A 22,303-nucleotide genomic window follows, 5' to 3' on the forward strand; every position below is an offset into this window, starting at 1 on the left:
TAGCCCTCTTCACCTGGAACCTAGAAACCTAGAGCTGCCGCAGCTGTATGAGGTTCATGGCGCACTGCTGCAGACCCACATCTCCTATATGTGCTCAGAGGCAAACCAGCACACCTGATATGATGTGGCATAAAATGCCCATATTTTGGTACGGAAAGAAGTATATTCCTATGATGTTTCCATATATAGGAGGGATCTGTCACTTGCTGATTCAAGAAGCAAACATGGGAGGAAAATCAGAAGTAAAATCAATAACAGACCATATGTTTTTCCATAGTGCAAGTGCTCAAGAAAAATACTGGATGCGAGCAGCGAAGAAAACTATAATAGAGGCAATCAAGAGATAACATAGAGTACAGTTAAATTGTGTTTTTTTTACCTAAAATGAATTTTAAGTTTTTCGTTTTACAAAAAATAGTCATGATCTAATAGATTTTATAATAATTCAAGATAAATTTAAGAAGGAAAGTCCAATTCTTTTAAAACGAAGAAGACATTTCTAATATCAAGAAAGTTTCATCCTCAAATCTAGAGGATCAAGCTCTCATTTTTTTTGGAAAAGAGTGTCCCTAAAGTACCAGAAGCATGAAAGAACATCATAATCATGCATCATGGCATTCTGTTGGTGCCACAGCTGCCATTGCCATCACTAAAACATCTAAAAGAATCATGCTATATACAGCAGGGATAAGAGAAAATAAAGGTGCACAAGATGGGACAAAAGAGAAATCAGATTAGTTAAAAGAGTAACATATTTGAGACAATATACAAAAGCTAATTAGGAGATATTTCTCTAATTAGGATGGAATATATGACACGTGAACAATCCTCACCAGAATACTCCAGCCAGGGACGTTCCTTGCTACAGTAAATAACAACTGATAGATGTCACCCTTAATAGATGTCCCTTGTTTTGAGGGACCGCATAGAATTCTGCAGTAAAGATGGATTGACTTATCAGCTCAAGCAGGTGTGAGGAATTCCAACAGCTCCCCAATTGGCGATCAACACTAGACCATCATGATCACTATCTCCAGAGAAACTGGAAAACGAGCAAAACCTCCCTTGCCCCACAATCAAGTAGCTTCCATTTATAACAGGACTCAAAATGCCAAGCAAGTTGCAGAGGCATTTAGTTGTGAGAAGAGGATTGAGTATCAAAGGGAAGCTCAATAGAGGTGGCATTCCCATAAAATTCTTCAAGGTTGTAAAATGCTCGTTGTTGAGGGAGAAAAATGTGTACAACGACATCACCTGAAAATGTGAATAGTTAAAACACCATTATCAGAACAGGACTAAGAACAATTCAGTGTGGAAGCTGATCCACCAAGATGGTGTCAAACGATGCTGAGGATTTCAGACAGTGCCTCAATCATGCTACCAGGATGTACCTACTTTTTGGATGCATAATCCTACATGTACAAAGTTGGGTCAATGAATTTAAATGTTGCTACTACTTAAAGGAGACAAAATCCTTAACAAAGTCCAGCAAAATGTGTGTTGGGTTTGTTAATGCCAGATGCAACTCTATTTAACTGCTATTCTTAACAACCCACAACAGAATCCATAGTGCACTCCTATTGCCTTGGGTATGGGCCACCAAAGCGGAAGCTGATCCATCACTAGAATGCAAAATAACCCTACATTTACCAAGCTGGGTTGATGAATTTAAGTGATGCTACTATTGAAGGAGACAAATGGCTTACCGAAGTCCAGTAAAGTCCATGAGTTGGGTTTCATGTCGCCAGATGGAACTTTGTTGAATTGTTTTTCTGCTACATCTCTAATTTTTGTGCTGTAAAAGAACTCCAATTACCCATCACATTATTTCTCATGGAACATATTACGTTGAAAATGAGAAATGATTTTTTCACACAATCAGCAGACAGTCAATACCTGATAGCATCAATCTGGGGGCGAGAAAAAGCTGTAGCAATTATAAAGAAACGAGTCCAATAGACTAAAGGCTTTACAAATAGAAGCCGGATGTCAGAGGCCTTCACATCACTTGCAACTTTTGCTAGAGCTACAGCAACTACAAGGAACCAACTTATGTTTCAAGAGATGATTATCAATATGCTGATTTTCTTCCTAACATCAACACACATTTATTTTACAAAGTGATCTCTAAAATTAACCAGAGCATGGATTAATCATGTTCCAAGTAGCAAAGTGCCTCTGAAACACTGGAAGAGTATGGTACTTGATGGTTTGATCAGGAAAGCATATTTTGTAAATTCTGCAATTTATATTGGGTAACTTTTAGGAAAAATAATGCATATTGATTACCAAAGACTTACCTAAGGATAGAGAAAAAGATTCCAGAACAGTTGTAATTTAAACATAACAAGATGCAGACACTATTAGATGTAGAAACATAAGCAAACTGCTAAAAAAGGGTTCTTTTGGAAAATTAACCCACTGGTTATCTTCAGAAAGCTATGTTACATAAAATGGGGGCTAATTTCATGGAAATGTCCAATAAGAAAATCATACAAAGGGATATAATACAGGAGAAAAAAATGAAGTATTATCGACATAGTCAGAAAGCCAATGTTACCGAGATAATACAGGAAGTAAAATTGATCCCTCTGAAAGAGTCAGAAAGCCAGCACTCCTCAGGCCATTCTCACAACTGGTGGAGTTTTATTTTCTTTAGATGAATCATGCACAACCTATGATCCACCATAGTAAATGTTTCCACAAAATAATCTGGAAATGACATCAGGACAGCATAAGGATAAGCTTACATGACAAACATTCAGCATCATCACTAGCTTCTTTACTGGCTGGCTTCTGATCAGTGCTTCTAAAAACCACTTTCCCATACTTTTCAAATAAATCATCCAATACCTCATCCATATCTTCATTCATGCCCTGAAACAGAATATTGTTCACTCTTCATATCATGAAAGTTGTTATAATGGTAGTAATTCATGTTAAAATTCAATCTGCTCAGGGTAGATGGTGAATCATCATGATCATATATTTGTTTGATGAAGAAGCTAAAGATTTTATTTTCTAAGGGTACATAATACAAGTCAATGGTTTCAAATTCATCAATGAGACAAGAGTTTCCATAACATTTCATGAAAGAAATGGAAGAAACCTTGAAATATATTAAAATGCTTGTAAACCATTCCATACCAGAAACATAATTAGCAAATTAAGTCTCTCGTATTAAGGCAATCCGAGATGATCCTCTAAACAGGAAGAGTGAATGAAAGATGCGTAAAACATACCAGAAATATTGATATTCTTAACCATGAAATATTTGCCTTAGTAAACATCAATTCACAAATGCACTCCCTCTATTTGCAATTGTTCAATTTTGAAGGCTAAAATACCAAACCAATTTGACACAGAATCCGCTTAACCAATTTCCATCCATAAACCACTTATCAGAGTCCATCTGCAATAGAGGTACACAAGGAAAATGTTCAAAACTTGAGCTCTTGGCAAAAGAGACAAGGGCTAAAACCAGTGTTTAAAAACTCGCCGAGTCAACTTGGTGACTCGGCCATTCACTGGGTCAAATTATTGAATGACCGGGACTTAACAAAGCTCAGCCGAGGAGTCATGGCCGAGTCAGACACATGATGCACATTATGTAAATTACGTATAAACGATATATTTGTGTATATTAGTAATGTAATATATATACTTTGTATACATAATATGTATATTATAATACATATTATATTTAACAATCAGAAATACAATGTATACAAACATATTACATATATATTTTATAGAAAATATAAAGTCATCATGACTCGGCCAAATCACCGAGTTGACACCGTGAGTCATGAGTCAACTCATGCCAAGTTGAGTCGCGAGTCACTGGGTTTTAAAACTATGCTAAAACTATGAGAAAATGTGAAGACTGTGGAAGCAAAAACTATAAGAGGCTCAGTGGTCGCACATTGTTACACATAAATCTCAAGTGGAGCCTATATCTACTTAAAGCAAACCCAAACACAAATGGAAGAAGGGTAACTAGCATTAGAAGTTGCTGAATGAATTATGGTGGTTTAAAAAAGTAAAATCCATGAGTACTGTTAAAGGAATTAGATTTGACTACTCAGCGGTGGCACTGTTTCAAACTGTTTTGCTGGACTTTATCTGTGGGCTCAAACTTGTTAAGTTATATATATATATATATATATATATATATATATATATATATATATATATATATATATATAATAGGTAAATACCCATTAGGGGTATTTGGTCATTTCAGTCCTCGTAATAAGTTGTGCCCATTAGGGGTACATTAGTACTTTTATTTATTTATTTATTGTCATTTTCTGTTTTTATAGGGACTATTTGGTCAAAGACCAAATAGAGTTGTTGGGTTCTTTTTAGACTAGTCAACATAGAGTTGATTAGTCAATAGAGCTATTGGAACAATCCAACAACTCTATTGTGATTGCCTCTTATGTATAAATAGGGGTGAACCCTCCCTTGTTCTTTAATGCTTCTCTTAAGCATTCATGTTTAATAATATCAATATTTTTTATATTTTGTATTCTTCGCTTTAGTTCTTTAATTTCTTGAATGCCTTTAAGGGTTGTGTTGTGCCTTTGTGTTCTTGTATTGTCCTTTAGTTGAACTTATGTATGTGCATGTGCACTTTGTGTTTATGATTTTGTAAGCCCTTAGAGGCCCTCATTTTGTATTTCTGTACATTTCATTACATGGTATTAGAGCCAATAAATCCTTCTTAGTATTTTGCCTCTTTTGGGTATTAGGATTCTTTGGTTTGAGCTTGTGCTTCATGATCATTATGTGATTTGGATTCAAGAGAAATCTTGACCCAGTATGTATCTTATATCTTTAAGTGTTTATTGTGTTATCTATTGTTAAAATATTATGTCTCTTTTATATATAATGAGATGTCACATAGGGTATTTCTCATGTATATATACTCCAATGTAAACTGAAATACCCATCAGCGGTATTTCAGTCCTTTTACTCAATAGGCGTCAGCCACCCCTAATGGGCTAACATTTTTACTTTTTCTTTTTTATTTACTTTTCTATGTCACATGGGTGCGGGTGCGGGTGCGGGTGCGGGTGCGGGGATTCGGCACTTCCAAAAAACCCGGGTGCGGGGGTGCGGCAGGGGCAAAAATGTAATAAGTAATATATATATATATATATATATATATATATATATATATATATATATATATATATATATAAATAAAGGGGGTTGGGGAATAGGCGGGGTTTTTTTTTTAAACTTTGCAGCTGTCAGGCAGCTGCTGTCAGCAGCTGACAGGCAGCTGCTGACAGCTGCTGTCAGCAGCTGTGCGTGAAAACTGAAAAACTTACTTTATGCTAGTCTGTCAGCAGCTCACAGACTAGCATAAAGTTTTTTAAAAAAAAATTCGAAGCCCATTTGGGCAATTTTTTTTTTTAAAAATGGACATTAATGATCCTGGGTGCGGTCAACGCACCCAGGATCGAGTTGACCGCACCCGGTGCGGCACCCGCACCCGGTGCGGCACCCGCACCCGCACCCGCGTCGAGTCGCGTCGACGCGGGTGCGGCACCCTCCTAGCCGAATCCCTGTGACATAGTTACTTTTGCCTTTTACACCTTTTTCTTTTTGACTGTTGTGAAAGGGACAACTCCATATAGCTGTTGGAGCTGCACCCAACGGTCACAAATGTGACCGTTGGGTGCAGCTCCAACATTCATATAGAGCTGCACCCTATGGCTTCTCTTTGTATTATAAAAAGGCTTTAGTGGCCCTTGTAAACATAATACTTTTTTGTGAGTGTATATGCAATAACAATTCTTTTTGTAAAGCCCCTTTTGGGACTCAAGTTATTAAAGTTGATATTTTTTATGCCCTTGTGCATGTGTATCTGTGCACTTGTGAGAGTTCTCCTTTGTGCACATTTCGTGGTTCCGACATTGTGTTTATACACAAAATCTCTTTTTATAGAGATTTTCACACAGTATCAGAGCCTCGTTAAAGAAGGAGGATCGTGCGTATCCTCATTTTTGAGTGCCTCGAAAATCGTGCTTTCAAGATTTTGAAGATTGAAGTGAGTCATCCTTCTCGGGCAATATTTTAGAAGATTCTCTTGTCAAGAAAGACGTGAAAAACTTTTGAGGTATGTGGTTTTCCTCATCTTCTATCCTCTCCAATGGGCGAAAAAGACTCTCACTTCTCCCTTGGTTTTAAACTTAGTGGTTCGAACTATCATGTTTGGGCCGGCAATATGAAAGTCCACATCAAAGGAAATGGCCTTTGGGGTTACGTTTAAGGTTCGATTCCGGAACCGGAGCCTAAAATCACTTTGGTCGAAAGAGGGAAAATAAAAATTCTTGAGGGAGATGATCGAACCAAGGCTCTTAAAGAATATAGCAAAAAACATGAGTGAAAAATGAAGAATTTCAAAATCTTGTCATGGATCTTCTCCTCCGTTGAGACGAGAATCAATGCCAATATTATAAAGTTCAAAAAGACATCTCAAGCATGAGAGTATCTTGAAAATATGTATACCTCTAGGGATTTGTCCCATAAGTATTATCTCCAAAAGAGGGCATTAACTCTTCTCCAAGGGGAAATGACTATAAAGGAGTATTTTGCCGAACTCTCTTCTGTTTAGGACGAGCTTGTTATTTTGCAATTTTAGTTAGAAGATGGGATAAGATAAACACTCGTTTGCATTGCATGGCATATTCTTTCATTCCCAAATATTATGCAAAGAAGTGGCAGAAATGTGGTGTTGGTTGTGTCCCTCCAAATTTAGACCTGGAGCTATCAATGCATAGAAATATGTGTATGAAAAGACTTTATTGAGAATCACATATTATAAAGCAAGTCGCACAAGAGTTTGAAACATTTTTCTCTTCGAGGTTAAATGGACAGGCATTAATAGTGAGAGCGAAAGATGATATAAATCCTATCATATGATGGTTAACATAAGGATCAAAAACACATTTTCTTCAGCATCTTGCATTGAGATTGATATTTCAATCTGTTAGTTCATCTTATTGTGAAAGAAATTGAAGCACATATGCTCAAATCCACAACATGAAGAAAAACAAACTCACCAGCAAGCGTGCAGAGGATTTAGTCTTTGTTCATTTCAATCTTTGATTACTTTCGCGAACCAAAAAAGAATACAGGTACTAATTGCTCTCTTTGTTTTTTTACTATTTCTTATTTTCTTCATTTAAATATATAAGTATTTAACATTTTTAAATTTTAATTGTAATGCATACAAGGATCATCCAAATTTTGAGATGTAAACCCAGAGGAGTGTGACTTAGAGGGGGGGGGTAACATGATTTCAACACTATAAACATGGACTCATCTGAGCCTATTATTCTTTCTTATCATGAATTTAATGATGAAGCAGAAAATTATTAGGCGGCTGCCTCCCTGGAAGATCTCCTTCATGGTAGGTTGTGTTATGTAATTTTCATAAGTTCCAGCAAATAATATGAAAGGCCATATTCCAGCACGCCTTAACCCCAGGCATATTAGAATTAATGGACATCCACCATTTTAGCTTAGCAATAAAACTCTTATGCGGAGTCCTATTTTTTCTAAACAACTTGCACACGTATTTCGAAATACTATAGGCAACACTGCAATAGAAAAAAAGGTGGTCATGAGATTCCTCATATTTGGAACATAAAGGGCACTGATTCAGAAGAGACCAAATCCCTTCAATCCGTCCTGGGTTAAAAGTTTGTTATGATAGGCTAGAAACACCACCCAATAGGCCCTGAGAGGGACACTTAATCCCAACAAGACAAGACCATTCACATGGATTAGAACCTTTTTGAATAGCATCCCATAAATAACGTCTGGTGAGTTTTGCAACACTTCTGGTTTCCTTTCACCATATACATCGTGTAGGATACACTTTTGGTATGCAATTATGCATTGTTTGTTTCTTTTATTAGTACAATTTACTTCTTATTTTCTTAATTCACTTAGCGTAGTCATAATATATTTAGGTTGATTTAATTGTAGTGTTATTTTTTATTGATAAGGAATAGCAATTGTAGATTGTTAATTTGATTTATTGAATGAATTTATGCATGATGAATTGATGATATGATAATTGATTTTATTTCATTAGTATTATTATTAACTATTAAAAAAAATATATATATATATATAAATATATATATATATATACCCTCCTGCACCCTCGCACCCAAGTTTTTTTAAAGAGCCGCATCACCACACTCACACCCGTACCCGAACCTATGTGACATAGGTTGTTGGGTTCTTTTGGAGTAGTCAACATAGAGTTGACTAGTCAATACAGCTGTTGGAACAATCCAACAACTGTATTGTAATTGCCTCCTGGGTATAAATATAAATAGGGGTAAACTCCCTCTTGATCTTTTATGCTTCTCTTAAGCATTCATGCTCAATAATATCAATATTTTTTATATTTTGTGCTCTCTTTAGTTCTTTAATGTCTTGAATGCACTTAGTGCTTGTGCATGTGCACTTTGTGCTCTTGTATTGTCCCTTAGTTGGACTTATGTATGTGCATGTGCACTTTGTGTTTATGATCTTGTAAGACCTTAGAGGCCCTTATTTTGTATTTCCGCATATTTCATTACAAAACTTGCTCTCCAAATCCAAATATATTTCAACGATCCGATCCCCATGATAGGGATTGACTAGTTGCTTGGCTGATCATAGATCACAACTCACTTAGAGAGGTGAGAACGTAAAGAACCACCATGGATCAACAAATTCATATTCTAAAAGGGACATGTGCTCTGACATTCCGTCAATTTATGATCTTCATGCTATTCTGTTTGATATTTACTGCCTTGCTTACTTGACTAGCAAAGCAGATGTAAACCAAAACATCTCAAGAAAAATGCACTCATGAGGAGACCAACTAGATAAAGATTTTATCATGGTGATAGAGAACAATATGGTGGAAAAAAAAACCTGGAACGAAAAGTCGTATATCCTATGGTGTGTCGAAAGCATAAGAAGAGTCACCTGGAAGATCCAAGCTAAATTTGACTTTATAGTTCACACTTAAATTCTTGATGATCCACTCTCACTCCCATCAAACAGACAATGATCTAAGAGACATTGTAGAACATTTATCTGGCACGAACTTCATTATACTATGAAAGAGAACACAGTAACTGTTACATCAAAATTAATACCAAAAACTCATACTCATACACATGCATGCTCTATCAATGAAAATATAAGACAATCCTTCATAGGCACTCAAATGCTCTATTAACCAGATCACTAGTTATCCTAGAGACTCCCTCATTCCTGCATTCTTTAGTATTAGAGTTCTTGAAAGGTCAGTTCCAACAGTACCTTAAAAAAGTCTGAACAGAATCTAAAAGCCTAGTTCCAAAATTGTCAATTTTGCAATAACACCAACGCATGATACAGATAGGTACATACTACTAGCCAATCATAGACCAAATTTAGGAACTACAGACTCAGTGCAGGACTTGAAAAGTGGATCAGACAGAGTTGACAATGATTTTGAAATACATAATCTAATACAAGAAATGAGTTCAAGCTAATATGATTTCAACATGGTTGTAATCCATCAGTCCATGGTCAAGAAGAAAGTAAAGGCTCTTGAACTTCGATCAATCTGCTACAAGCACCTCATTTACATGATACAGGATCAAGAAAGGGTTTCAAGATTTGGCAAGAACCTAAGCTAGATATTACAATCGTCCATCCTACTAGTGACAGGAACCACATTCACAAAGTGCTGAGCTGCACATTGGATTTCAACAAATAGCACAGAGAAATGACCTGACTCTGCATTCGGGTGATTCCAAGGGCTTATCAAAGTGCAAGCGATTGAGTAAGATGAAACTCGGCCCAGATTGAGTCCTACAAGCCATTTGGCCCGGAATTAGTGTCAATTGAGTCAATTACCTCAAATTCATGAAGAACTTCTCTCAACTGTCTACAAATCATTAACACAACAGTTGAGGTTCAGTCACAGATACAGAATCTCTTCAGTATACGCGCATGAGAGAGAGAGAGAGAGAGATTCATGAACAATCTCTTGATAACCACCCAAAAAAAGAAACAAAACCAAAAAGAACACAAATCCTAGCAAATTTCAAGAGCACCCAACAAGCCAGAACATCACAAATCCTCAAGATTGGAATCTCAAGTTCTGAAGAAGGATAGGAGAGAAGGACACATACCTCAACCGTTCTAACGTTCTTCTTGGATGCAACTAGAGAGAGGTGTCTGGGTCTGGGTTTGGCTTTGACATTGGATGAGATGAGAGAGAAGGGTGAAGGGTGTGTGGTTTGGAAGGAAACAAGGGCCTTGTTGGGTACAATGCTAGAAAGAGAAACCGAAGGGAGTATAGAAGAAGAGGACGCCATCACTGAATCAGTGCCGATAAGGTCAGAGAGAGAGAGAGAGAGAGAGAGAGATTTCAAAAGGGTGATCCAATTTATAAACAGGAACATGCGTGCACGAAACTGGTCCGATCTGAATCCGGGTCTAATGATTAGTGGTAACATTTCGTCATGCATAGATGCCGTCGATTTTTAAAACTAGAATCATGCTTAGATGCTTTTTTATAAATCACCATACTTCGAACGATCCATAGGGACAAAAAGTTTAAAACTAGAAAAACGGCAGCCAAATACTTGAACTAAATTGAAATGTTTTTATTTTTCTCTTGTTTTTATCATCAAAATATCATCACAATAAATCGATTAAAAAACACAATAAAAGCATTAAAAAAAATAAGAGGCTGAAATAAGGCTATTTTTCTAGATAAATAGCCAATAAAAACAAAAAATGCCCCAAATAATATCATGTTATTTTCGAAAAATGAAAATAGCATGCTATTTTTATTGTTTTATGCGGTTGACCAAATATCATGATATTTTGAAAAATATTTGTCATATTGGTAGGGTCCTCTATTCCTCCGTTGTGGAAAGTGGGAAGCTAGAGCTGCAATTGGATACAATACTGGCAGGGTTATGTTTGACCCGAATTGGAATCCAAATTTTGGAGAGAGTAAGGAGGTTCGGTTGGATCATTCAGAATAGCTTTCTCAGGGAACCTGACAAAGCGATTCTAATAGCCTGAAATCTCATGTTGAACCCAACATGATATTTTAGGCAGCCCGTGATTTGGAATCATTTCTGATTCTAAATCCCATCTAGTTGAGGCACTTGAACATACCCTAAGTCTAACAATAACAACAACAACTACGCCTTCATCCCAAAACAATTGAGGTCGGCGATATGAACCAACAAAGAAAATCATTATGGGTCTTCCACATGAATCCTTCTCCTCCATTCATTTTTATCCAATGCCATGTCCTCGGTGAGGTTCAAAGCATTCATATCCTTTCTTATCACCTCCATCCATGTCTTCTTAGGCCTACCCCGACCTCTTTTAACTAATATATTTTCCCATTTCTCCATCCTTTTAACTGGAGCATCATTAGGCCTTCGTCGAATATATTTTTCCATTTCTCCATGAAATCAAAATACATCCGATTATGTGGATTTTAATATGGACACAAACTTTATGCGACTCCTGGATTTAGTAAAAATAGGTTTGTTAAGTAGATTTCCAAGCTCCATCCAACTTTGACTTGAGAACCTACCACTGCAGGGTCGCTCGTTTGGCCAGCGGGTGGTTGCGAGGGCACCGGATCAAACCTCGCTAGCACACGGGTGTGTCCATCGCTTTCAGAGGTGGGTCATGCAAGTCAGCGTGATCATGAAACCCACTCAGGGGTTTTCCTGGCTTCGGCGAGGATTCTTCGTCATAAAAAAATTAATTTTTACTTGAGAACCTGTGTCTATAGTCAGACACAGGTCTGGTATGAAAATTTCTTAAACCATACCTAGCTCTCTATGCTAATTAGACCTCATAGGTCCAGCCGACTGGATGGTTAATCAGATCCTCATTTTTTAACCTGGACCTGCTGGATTTGGTATAATCACCATGAGTCGTACCTGTCTTGTTGACACCCCTAACCACAAACCACAAGTCGGGTTAGCCCGAGAGCTCTAATCCGGATCGGATCGGTTCGGTCTAAGCCCGACCTGGGATCTCCCGAATCATTAAGTGAGCCGAGCCCGTACAGGAAGCACAGTTGGGAAACAACAAAACCTTAAGTTCATATTAGTTAGGAGTAGGATCCTATATCAAATGAACTCTGTATGTCCCTTTATCTGGTTTAAGTACATTTAACATGGGGAGACTCATTAATTTTTTAAAATATCCTCATTATATCGGCAAGACTTTATCACTTATGATAAATTAAATGAAATTTAAATTTAAATAATATCACATTTTTTTAATATTGCAATTCTGTGTCATATATTCGATTATATAACTTTATTTGCAAAATATTGAAAAATAAAAAAAATGTGCATGTCCCATGAGATTGTTGTTAACTTATTGCTATCTGCTCCAATAACGAATCATTTGTTTGTTTGTTTTGAAAGACAAGTTGGGGTTAAGCAGACCCCTACCAGTTATGCAAATATACCATTGGGTTTTGAACCTGCAACATCCCAACACAATGTGATGTGCACTAGCTGCTCTTACCACACAAGCCACCCCAGTTGGTGAATCATTGGTTTTATTAAGAAAAAAAAATTTGAAATTAGATAGACCTTTCTATTCATCTCAGGCCGATGGATCTTTTTTTTCTTTTGAAAGGCAAGCTGGGGTTAGGCAGACTCCTACCAGTTATACAACTATACCATTGGGTTTTGAACCTGCAACATCCCAACACAAGGTGACGTGCACAAGCTGCTCCTACCAGACAAGCATTAAAAAAAAATTGAACATCTCATATGACATTAAGGTAAGGGCAGTTGGAGAAGGAAAGAAGCATTCAAAATATTTCATATTTGTGTCATATATTTAGTTTACCCATAAAATCGAATTATTACAAAATCCCTCATTATTTTAAGTGTTCAAAGCATATGCCAAGGTACTGGTTTTTGTGGGGTGAGATCTTGAAATCCCTCTATATTTGTCACATATATCTTTAGGTGAACTAGATCCCAATTTGCATTGTCTGGTAGGAGCACACGTCACCTTGTGTTGGGACATTGCAATTTCGAATCCCAATGGTATCATTGTGTAACAAAAAAAAGCGACCCCATTTTTGCATTGACTTGGTTGTAGCATGCAAGCCATGTTGAGTTTTGATCATAACAAATCAAACCCAATAAACAGGCACCCGGCAGTGTGACAAATATCACGATCTTTATGAAAATATCATGAGAAAACACTTGATTATGTTTTAATGGCTATTTATCATGAAAAATTATGTGTTTTTTATTTTTTAATTTAATTTATTTGTATTTCTTCATAAAATGTATTTAAATTTTTTTTAATTTGTTTCTTATTGCTGATATTTTGCCAAAACAACACGAGTTTTTTCAAAAAAAAAAAAATACTCGTGAGTTTTTGGGTGCCGATATTTCACCATTTTAAACTTTTGTCACTATGGCCGGCGGTACATTTTTTTGGTTTGTTGTACAGGCCTTACACCCGATCCAGCTCACACTGACTGGATGGATCTGATGGCTCAAACTTATTCGTTTGCATATACTAATCTGAACCCTGGGTCTAAATCGCTAATGAACCATCCCAAGCTGATTTAGGGATTGCCTCAAAGGGGTTTGGCCTAGTGGGATGGAGCCTAGGCCGCTAGGCAGGCGTTCTAGGTTCAAATCTCATGGGCGCCACCCCCTGTCCAAGCCAAAGCATGGCGACTCCCTGGGGGCAAGGGGTAGCCCATGAAGTTTTACGCTGCCAGGACAGCGACGGTAAATATGGCAGACAGAGCCCAGCGCAGCTAGGTCTTTGATCCTCTGGGCGGTTTCTCCATGTAAATATATATATATAAAAAAAAAACTGGTTTAGGGATTGGTCCGAATCTAGGACCCATTCACGACCCTACTTCCTTGGTTTGGTGCAGTGTTGTTGGTATGCTTTTACACGTGAATCCAAGAAGAGTGTATAAAAATGCTTGTTCGGACCATGGTAACAAAAGTTAAAAACGGCAAAATCTCGGGAGTCAGAAACTTGGGAGATTTTGAATTTTTTCATAAATCTTGCATTTTTTGGCAAAATCTCAGCAATAAAAATCTTGCGAGAAATTGCCGTTTTAAACTTTAAGGCAATTTCTTGCGATATTATCGCGAGATTTATAACTGGTTTCCATAACTCAAGTGGGCACTCATTATGGGATTTCTTCTTAATTAACTGCCCCAATCAAATGAATAACAAGTATAACCAAAAGGGATTTTTAAAAGATTGGGTATTATAGAACATGAATCAGGTGTTGTGCACCATCCTTGCCCAACTTGCATTGTAGTTAAACCTTGCATGAGGGTTGTCAATTTGATTGCATTTGGATCCTTGGATTCACTTTCCTCACGTTTGGATCCATAAGTAGGACACAGTTGGGAAACAACAAAACCTTAAGTTCATATTAATTAGAAGTAGGATCCTATCAAATGAACTCTGTCTGTCCCTTTATCCGGTTTAAGTACATTTAACTGGATGAGGTCTAGAGATGTCAATGGATAGGCTTTTTGTCGAGTATCTAACCCCATCTGAATTTGATTCCAGTAGAGCAAATAACATCTAATGAATAATCAGATTCAGATTCAATAGGCAGTCTTACATCCAAATCCGAATCAGTTTACAGTCTTAATCTGAATCCAAGTCCAACAAACAATACCCGTCTGATTACATAAAACGTATGTTCAATTAGCTAGTCTGGATTCAGTATTAATATTTCTTACTTTGAATCTAATTACACAAAACCAGATTAGGTCGGATTCAGTAATGCCTATTTTGGAACCGGATCCGGTCCATTTACATCCTGCTCTACTTGGATTTGGATTTGGATATGGATCAAGGAATACGTAATTAATTGGTACTTATCCACGTCTCACCTGTTCACCGTAACATCGTGTATATGGGCTGATGTGGTTGGTGTAACACAGTTTAGGTTTAGCTAGAACAAATAGATGAGGGCATTCAGACGTTAGTGTAGTGGGTTAGGGCTTTTCATAAGAAAAAACAAAGACATTTGTAAGTTACACCATAATGAAAAAGAGAGAGGATGTTTTTGATTGAGAATGGGTCTTAATAATTAAAAGAAGGTTGTTAAAAGAATGTTTATTTTCTCATTGTAATGTGCAAAAATGGTATTAAATATTTTTTTATTTTTACTCCAAGAAAGCGCTCCAGGGACCTAGCCGTGCTGATTTAGCCTGCCATACTTACGGTCTCTGTCCATGTTAGCATAAAACTCCGAGGGTGTACCCCTCGACCCCATGAAGTTGCCAAGCTTCTGTTTACGTAGGGGGTGATGCCCATGGGATTTGAACCCAGAATGTATGTCAAACAGTCTAGGCTCCATCCCACTGTTAAATCATATATATATATATATATATATATATATATATATATATATATATATATATATATATATATCCAATAGGTGTATTATAGTCTTTTCACAGTTGTTTTATTAAACAACTATTTTTTTTTTATGTTTTTCTTTTTTTCTTTTTTGTTTTGTTTTATTTCATGCCAAATAGGGCCCCCACAATAGAGTTGTTGGGTCCCCCAATGGTCACAAATGTGACCATTGGGGGCTCCCAACGACTCTTTGGGAGCCCCCTTTTGGCCTCCTTTTTTTGAACCCTTATTGTGTGTATAAATAAGGGTGAAACCCCTAGTATTTTTTAAGTGAAACATGTGTTCTCTTTCTATAAAAGCTATTTTATATTTTTAGTTTGTGATTCTCTTAAAGCTTGTATTTGTATTGTCCCATAGTGGACTTGGCTATGATTTCCTTTGTGTATTTGTCCATTGTAGGACATTGTAAATGCTTTTAGTTTTCTTTGTTTTTCGCATACTTCATTACATGATATCAAAGCCATTCGGTTCATAGAAGCAACGGCGTGATATTCATCTTTTTACTCGTCTTTAATCTTCACACACTTTGGTGGCATCATGGAATCCAAAATCAACCTATCATTCAAGCTCAATGGAAAGAACTACATGATGTGGGCATCGACAATGGAAAACAATCTCAAAGGTAAGAAACTTTGAAGTTATGTAATGGGTTTTATTCTAGAACCTTAATTAGAGCTCACCAAGATTGAAGGAGATCAAGAAAAGGCTCTTAAGGGAGATGCTCACCTCAAAGCCATTGAAGACCACCAAAGGAAAGTTGAAGATTGGGAAAGCAATCACGCTAAGATCCTTGCTTGGTTCATGAATAATGTTGAACTCAAGGTATGTGCAAATATAGCTAAATTTCACCGAGTCAACGAGACTTGGTTCTTTATGAAGGGTATGTATACCTAAAAAGACCTTGCAAGAGCATATTTTTTGCAAGAAAAGATTAGAACCACCAAACAAAGTGATTCGAGTATACAAGATTACTATAGTGCATTAAATCCACTATGGGATGAGTTGGCTCTTTTAGAGCCCAAATGGGCTGTTATGGAGGATATTGAACTAAGACAAAAACAAATGGAACAAGAACAATTGTTTCACTTTTTGTTTGGGCTACACCCTGAATTTGAGCAAGTGAGGTCATCACTTCTCCATAGATCTATTTTTCCTCCAATAGAAGATGTCATAGCTGAAATCATAGAAGAGAAAACTAGGCTTGGCATGAGTAAGAATATTGATGAAGTGCTTGTTGTATCCAAACCCGCCAACAATGTCAAAACCTATAAATCACCCCACTGGTCACATTAGACCCGCTTGCCCAAAGCTAAATGAAACATTTAAGCTTATGGTGGCTTCCCTTGAATAATCCACCACCAAAGAAGATGAAGGCAAGAGAGGCGACCTTAAAGAAACTCTTGGTCAAATCTCTATAGCTCTACAATAAATTCTCAAAGTCACTTCCTCCACATCGGGTGCGACCATCGCATCTACTTTGTCTTTCGGTACGTATTCTTAGATCTTAGACTCTGGAGCATCTTTTCATATGACTTCACATGAGAATGCATTAACTGATGTATGCACAAATTAAAAAAGTTCATGTGTTTTCACGGTCGATGGAACCTTTTTAAAAATCATAAGTATTGGAACACTTAAATCTAAAAATTCTTCAAATCTTTTTGTTCCAAAAGTTAGAGTTATTCCAAAACTAAATTTAAATCTTTTTTCAGTTTCCCAAATCGCCGACCATGGATGTGAAATATCTTTCTCATCTAATGGATGCTTTGTGCAGGATCTCTAGTCCGGGAAGCAGATTGGGCAAGGCCATAAGAAGGGGGACCTCTACTATATGAATCATCTAAACTTTCCTACAAAATATTTTTGTAATTATGTCCAAGATAAAAGCATTGAAACTTTGCATAAAAGACTTGGACATCCAAATTATTCAAAAATGTATCTTTTCCCATTTGAAAACAAATTTTGTAAGGAAAAAAATATTAATTACAAAGATTGTATTTTTGGGAAAATGAAGTCTATTCCATTTTCAACTAGAACTTTTCTTTCTACACGACCTTTTGAATTAGTGCACTCAGATGTTTGGGGTCCATCTCCGATCATGTCTAAAAGTAGTTACTCTTACTATGTCACTTTCATAGATGACTTCACTAGATATGTTTGGATTTTTTTTTAGTCATAAATCGAAATTATTTTCCTTCTTTAAAGAGTTTCATATGAAAATTCAAAATCAATTTCAAAGCAATATATCCATTCTTAGATCTTATTCTGGTGGATAATATTTATCTACCAAATTTCAAAATTATTTAAAACAAAATAGAAATTATCATAAAAAAATGTGCCCTAGAACTCCACAAAAAAATGGACTAGCGGAAAGAAAATATAGGCATATTATCGAAACCGCTAAAACATTGCTTATCTTTAAAAATATTTTTAAAAAATTTTAGGCTGAAGTCGTCTTAACCTCAACATATTTAATCAATAGAATGCCTTTTTCTAAACTAAAGAATGTCTCTCCATATAAAAAACTTTTCAAATTTTCTTCCGACTTCAATCGCCTTCGCATCTTTGGTTATAAATGCTTTGTCCTCTTAAATAAGAGAGATAAATTATCCCCAAAGGTGATTAAATGTGTCTTTTTAGGCTATGGAGAAAATAAAAAAGGCTATAGGTGTTTTGATTTAAAAAATAACAAACTATATGTTTCAAAAGACGTAACCTTTTTGAAAGATGAGAATGGATTTGAAAAACTAGATAAACAAAATGAGATTGACTACATGTTTTTACATGATCTTATAGATGATATATGCGATGATTCTATGAATCATCTTGAAAATACAGAGGATACTTGTGATGTATCCAATATTGATATATCACCATATAATAGTGATATCAGTGATGAAAATATTAATGTTTATACCTAAAGAGAACAAGAAAGGCCTATTAGTGCCTTGAAGAAGTTTTTTCAACTTACCGAATCTTTGGAAGAAACCCTTATTAGGAGATCTTCTAGAGAATCAATTCCACCCAATAGGTTTGTGTCATATGAGTCTCTTAGACCTAATTATCGGGCTTGTCTGATAACACTACATTCATATAATGAACCTGCTTATTATAATCAAGCCAAAACTATACCACATTGGGTTGAAGCCGTGAAGATAGAATTAGATGTCTTGAAAAAGGCCAATACTTGGGAAATAGTCAAACTACCTTCAAATAAAAAACCTATTAGATGCCAATGAATCTTTAAGGTTAAAACCAAAAGAAATCGATCCTTAGAAAGATATAAAGCTAGATTAGTGGCTAAGGGATATTCACAAGAATATAAAATTGACTACGAGAAAACATTTGCTCTTGTAGCCAGAATGACAAGTGTTAGAACCTTAATAGTTGTTGTATCAATCAAAAAATAGCTTATATATCAACTTGATGTGAAAATTGTTTTTTTTAAATGAGAATCTAAATGAAGAAGTATATATGGATCTGCCACCCCGAGTTAACATTGGATAAGGTCAAACCCTTAAACTTTTAAAAGCTCTCAAGGCTTTGTATGATCGATTTAGTGATATCATGATTAAATTGGGATTTCATTCTTGTTATACTGACACTACTGTTTTTGTGAAAAGTGTAGGTACAAATATTGTTATCCTATTACTTTATGTTGATGACATGATTATCATAGAAAATGATCAAAATAGTAGTGTTAATGTTAAAAATATGCTAAAAGATAACATTGACATGTCTGACTTAGGTTTTCTTAGATATTTCCTTGGTATTAAAGTTGCATATTCTCTATGAGAATATATTTTGTCACAGATAAAGCTTGTTGCAGATATATGTACTAAGTCTAATATTTCAGATGATAAAAAGGTGGAGACACCAGCAGTAATAAATGCAAAATTAAGGTTGGAGGATGGGGTTCTTCTAGAAGATCTCACACCCTATAGATAACTCATTAGATCTCTCACATATCTGACTATCACCAGACCTGACATCGCTCACGTTGTTCACTCTGCTAGTCAATTTCAGCATGCTCTTACAACTGTGCATATGAGTGTCGTGCTCTGGGTCATCTGATACCTTAAGAACACCATAACTAAAGGAATATTTTTATCATCATCTTCTTCATTAAATTTACTTGCATATACTGATGCAGATTGGGGAGGTAATCCTAATGATAGAATCTCAGCAATTGGCTTTGTGTCTTTTTAGGAGATTCCTTAATTGCTTAAAGATGCAAGAAGCAACATAAAGTCTCACTGTCCTCTACTGAAGCAGAATATCGGGCTATGACAACCACTACAATGAAACTTATTTGGCTTTGAAGTCTTCTCAAAGATATGAGGTTTAAAATTACTAGAGCTTCAAAGCTTTGCTGTGACAACAAAAGTGTCATTTATATTGCCAGCAATCACATCTTTCATGAACGGACCAAACATATCGAAATGGATTGTTACTATGTTAGTGATGAGTATCTATGTGAAACAGTTACACTGCCATATGTCACATCAGAATATCAGTTAGCAGATTTTTTCACTAAAGCTCTTCTTGCTTCATGCTTCATGTTTCTCCTTGGCAAACTTTTGGTCATCTCCCCGTAAAGTTTGAGGGAGGGTGTTAAATCATATGTATTAATATATATATATATATATATATATATATATATATATATATATATATATATATATATATAATACTATAATACCTAATAGAGGTATTATAGTCTTTTCACAGTTATTTTATTAAACAACTATTTTTTCTTTTCTTTATTTTTTCTTTTTCTTTTTTTTTTCTTTTGTTTTATTTCATGCCAAATAGGGGCCCCACAATAGAGTCGTTGGGGCCCCCAATGGTCACAAATGTGACTATTGGGGGCTCCCAACGACTCTTTGGGAGCCCCCTTTTGGCCTCCTTTTTTTGAACCCTTATTGTGTGTATAATTAGGGGTGAAACCCCTTGTATTTTTTAAGTGAAGCCTTTGTGCTCTCTTTCAATAAAAGAGATTTTATATTTTTTGTTTGTGATTCTCTTAAGGCTTGTGTATGTATTGTTCCATAGTGGACTTGGCTATTATTTCCTTTGTGTATTTGTCCATTGTTGAACATTGTGAATGCTTTTAACATTCTTTATCTTTTTGCATACTTCATTACAACCACTACGTCAAACCTTGGTCTAAAAATGATATTCAATATTGTTGGAATCTATTATGATATGGAATGTTTTATCTAAAATCTGGAAAAGATTTGCAATTAGAGTTGCCTTTTCAAGATTGATGAATTAGATGTTCAATATATCATTATCTTATCTTGATTAATAACTATATGAGTTGTAGATAAAGTTTTTTGTTTTGGATTTTAAACCTGTATAAATATGTGATTTGAGAGATTGAATAAATGAGAAAGAAAGAGAGTATTGGGGATTTTTCTCGTGGATATAAGTTTTTGACCAAATATTTGATGTTTTTTTCTTTGTCTTTCATATTTTTTAATTTTATTTTTATTCAATTCATATTTTATTTTTCACATAATATATATTATAGCGAGACTTGATCCATCTCCATCAACTTGAAGACTACAATTTTTTTTTTCATCAGCAAGTTTATACTACAATTGACACGTGTAATTTTTAATGACTTTGATTTTGATGCTTCATTGTTGCCCTATCATCACTAAGATATTGATGTCTTTAATCTACATCAATTCTAGAATTCATTTTCAAGTTTTAAGTTGAGAGACCTTTTTATTCACCCTTTAACTTGAGGAAGCGTGTTGGAATCTATGACGATATGAAAGGTTTTATTTAAATCTAAATAAGATTTGCAATTATAGTTTTTTCAAGATTAATGGATTAGATGAGATTCAATCTATCATTATTATCTTATCTTGTTTAGTAACCATGAGTTGTAGATAAAGATTCTTGTTTTGGATTTTGAATATCGACAAATATGTCATTTGAGTGATTGAATAAATAAGAAAGAAAGAGTGTGAGGGCTTTTTTCATATATTTAGGCCTTTGACCGAACCATGTACATTTGGTGTTTTTCTTATTTTATTTTATTTTATTTTATTTTATTTTTATTCAATCTATATTTTACTTTTTACAATTACTTTTTTTATGATGAGCAACCCTTGTCAAAGCAAGAAAAACTTTGGGCGGGGCCCACAATCACCCTGCCTTATGTGGCTGCTGACATACTCTTGTGCCTTCATCTCAACATCCTAACCACCACCCCATTGGGGTATATTCTTCATTTTAAGTTCTTCCTATATGGATGCATTGTTACAAATTCACAATGATTTCTGGTAGGAGCCGTGAGTACATGTTACCTTGTGTTGGGACGTAGTAAGTTCAAATCCCAATGGTATGATTGTGTAACAGGTGAGGGTCTCCCTAACCCCAACTTGCCTTTAAAAAAAAAGTCACAATATGAAAATACACAGTTAACCAATATGATGTGATCCAAGTAACTTATTTTTTTACGCTGAGGAACCCTCGTCGAGGGCGAGGAAAAACCCCAGGTGGGCCCCATGACCACCCTACCTTACGTGGCCCCACATCTAAAGATGTGATGTAACTTTGTATCATTGATAGTAACCAAGTCAAACACGATTGCACCAACGACGGCTCCTCTTGTGTAGCAGAAGCGATTAGTGCACGTCACTTTGTGTTGGGGCGTTGCAAGTTCGAATCCTTATAGTATGGTTGTATAACTGGTGGGGGTCTGCCTAACCACAGTTTTTTTTGTCGAACAAAAAAATCAAACGCAGTTGCGTGGCCTTTGGTGGTCGGTTGCACAGTCTCCTGGTTTCCA

The 22,303-nt window shown here is 35.8% G+C and overlaps 1 protein-coding gene across 2 annotated transcripts; it reads right to left on the minus strand.

Annotated features, from left to right (window-relative positions):
* Positions 1-715: 715 nt before the first annotated feature.
* LOC149815336 (protein Iojap, chloroplastic-like) lies at positions 716-10,439 on the minus strand. 2 transcript variants are annotated; one of them, XM_089989120.1, is made up of 5 exons: positions 10,209-10,439; positions 2,751-2,877; positions 1,897-2,035; positions 1,707-1,795; positions 716-1,254 (listed from the first exon to the last, which is right to left on the minus strand). In XM_089989120.1, exons 1-5 carry the CDS (start codon positions 10,392-10,394, stop codon positions 1,133-1,135), a joined length of 663 nt encoding a protein of 220 aa, XP_089845246.1. In that variant the 5' UTR covers positions 10,395-10,439; the 3' UTR covers positions 716-1,132. The 2 variants fall into 2 exon arrangements, with proteins under 2 accessions (XP_089845246.1, XP_089845247.1); XM_089989121.1 differs by having other exon boundaries at positions 716-933; positions 10,209-10,430.
* Positions 10,440-22,303: the final 11,864 nt, after the last annotated feature.

The sequence above is a fragment of the Nuphar pumila genome, chromosome 15 (genome assembly GCF_984573655.1).
Source record: "Nuphar pumila chromosome 15, dmNupPumi1.hap1.1, whole genome shotgun sequence".
Classification (NCBI taxonomy): domain Eukaryota; kingdom Viridiplantae; phylum Streptophyta; class Magnoliopsida; order Nymphaeales; family Nymphaeaceae; genus Nuphar; species Nuphar pumila.

Coding starts and splice junctions, on each gene's coding strand:
- LOC149815336 (XM_089989120.1), bottom strand. CDS start 10,394: ATGGCGTCCTCTTCTTCTATACTCCCTTCGGTTTCTCTTTCTAGCATT. Junction 2,878..10,208: donor AGAACGTTAGAACGGTTGAG/GTATGTGTCCTT, acceptor ATTCTGTTTCAG/GGCATGAATGAAGATATGGA. Junction 1,255..1,706: donor ATGGACTTTACTGGACTTCG/GTAAGCCATTTG, acceptor TCACATTTTCAG/GTGATGTCGTTGTACACATT.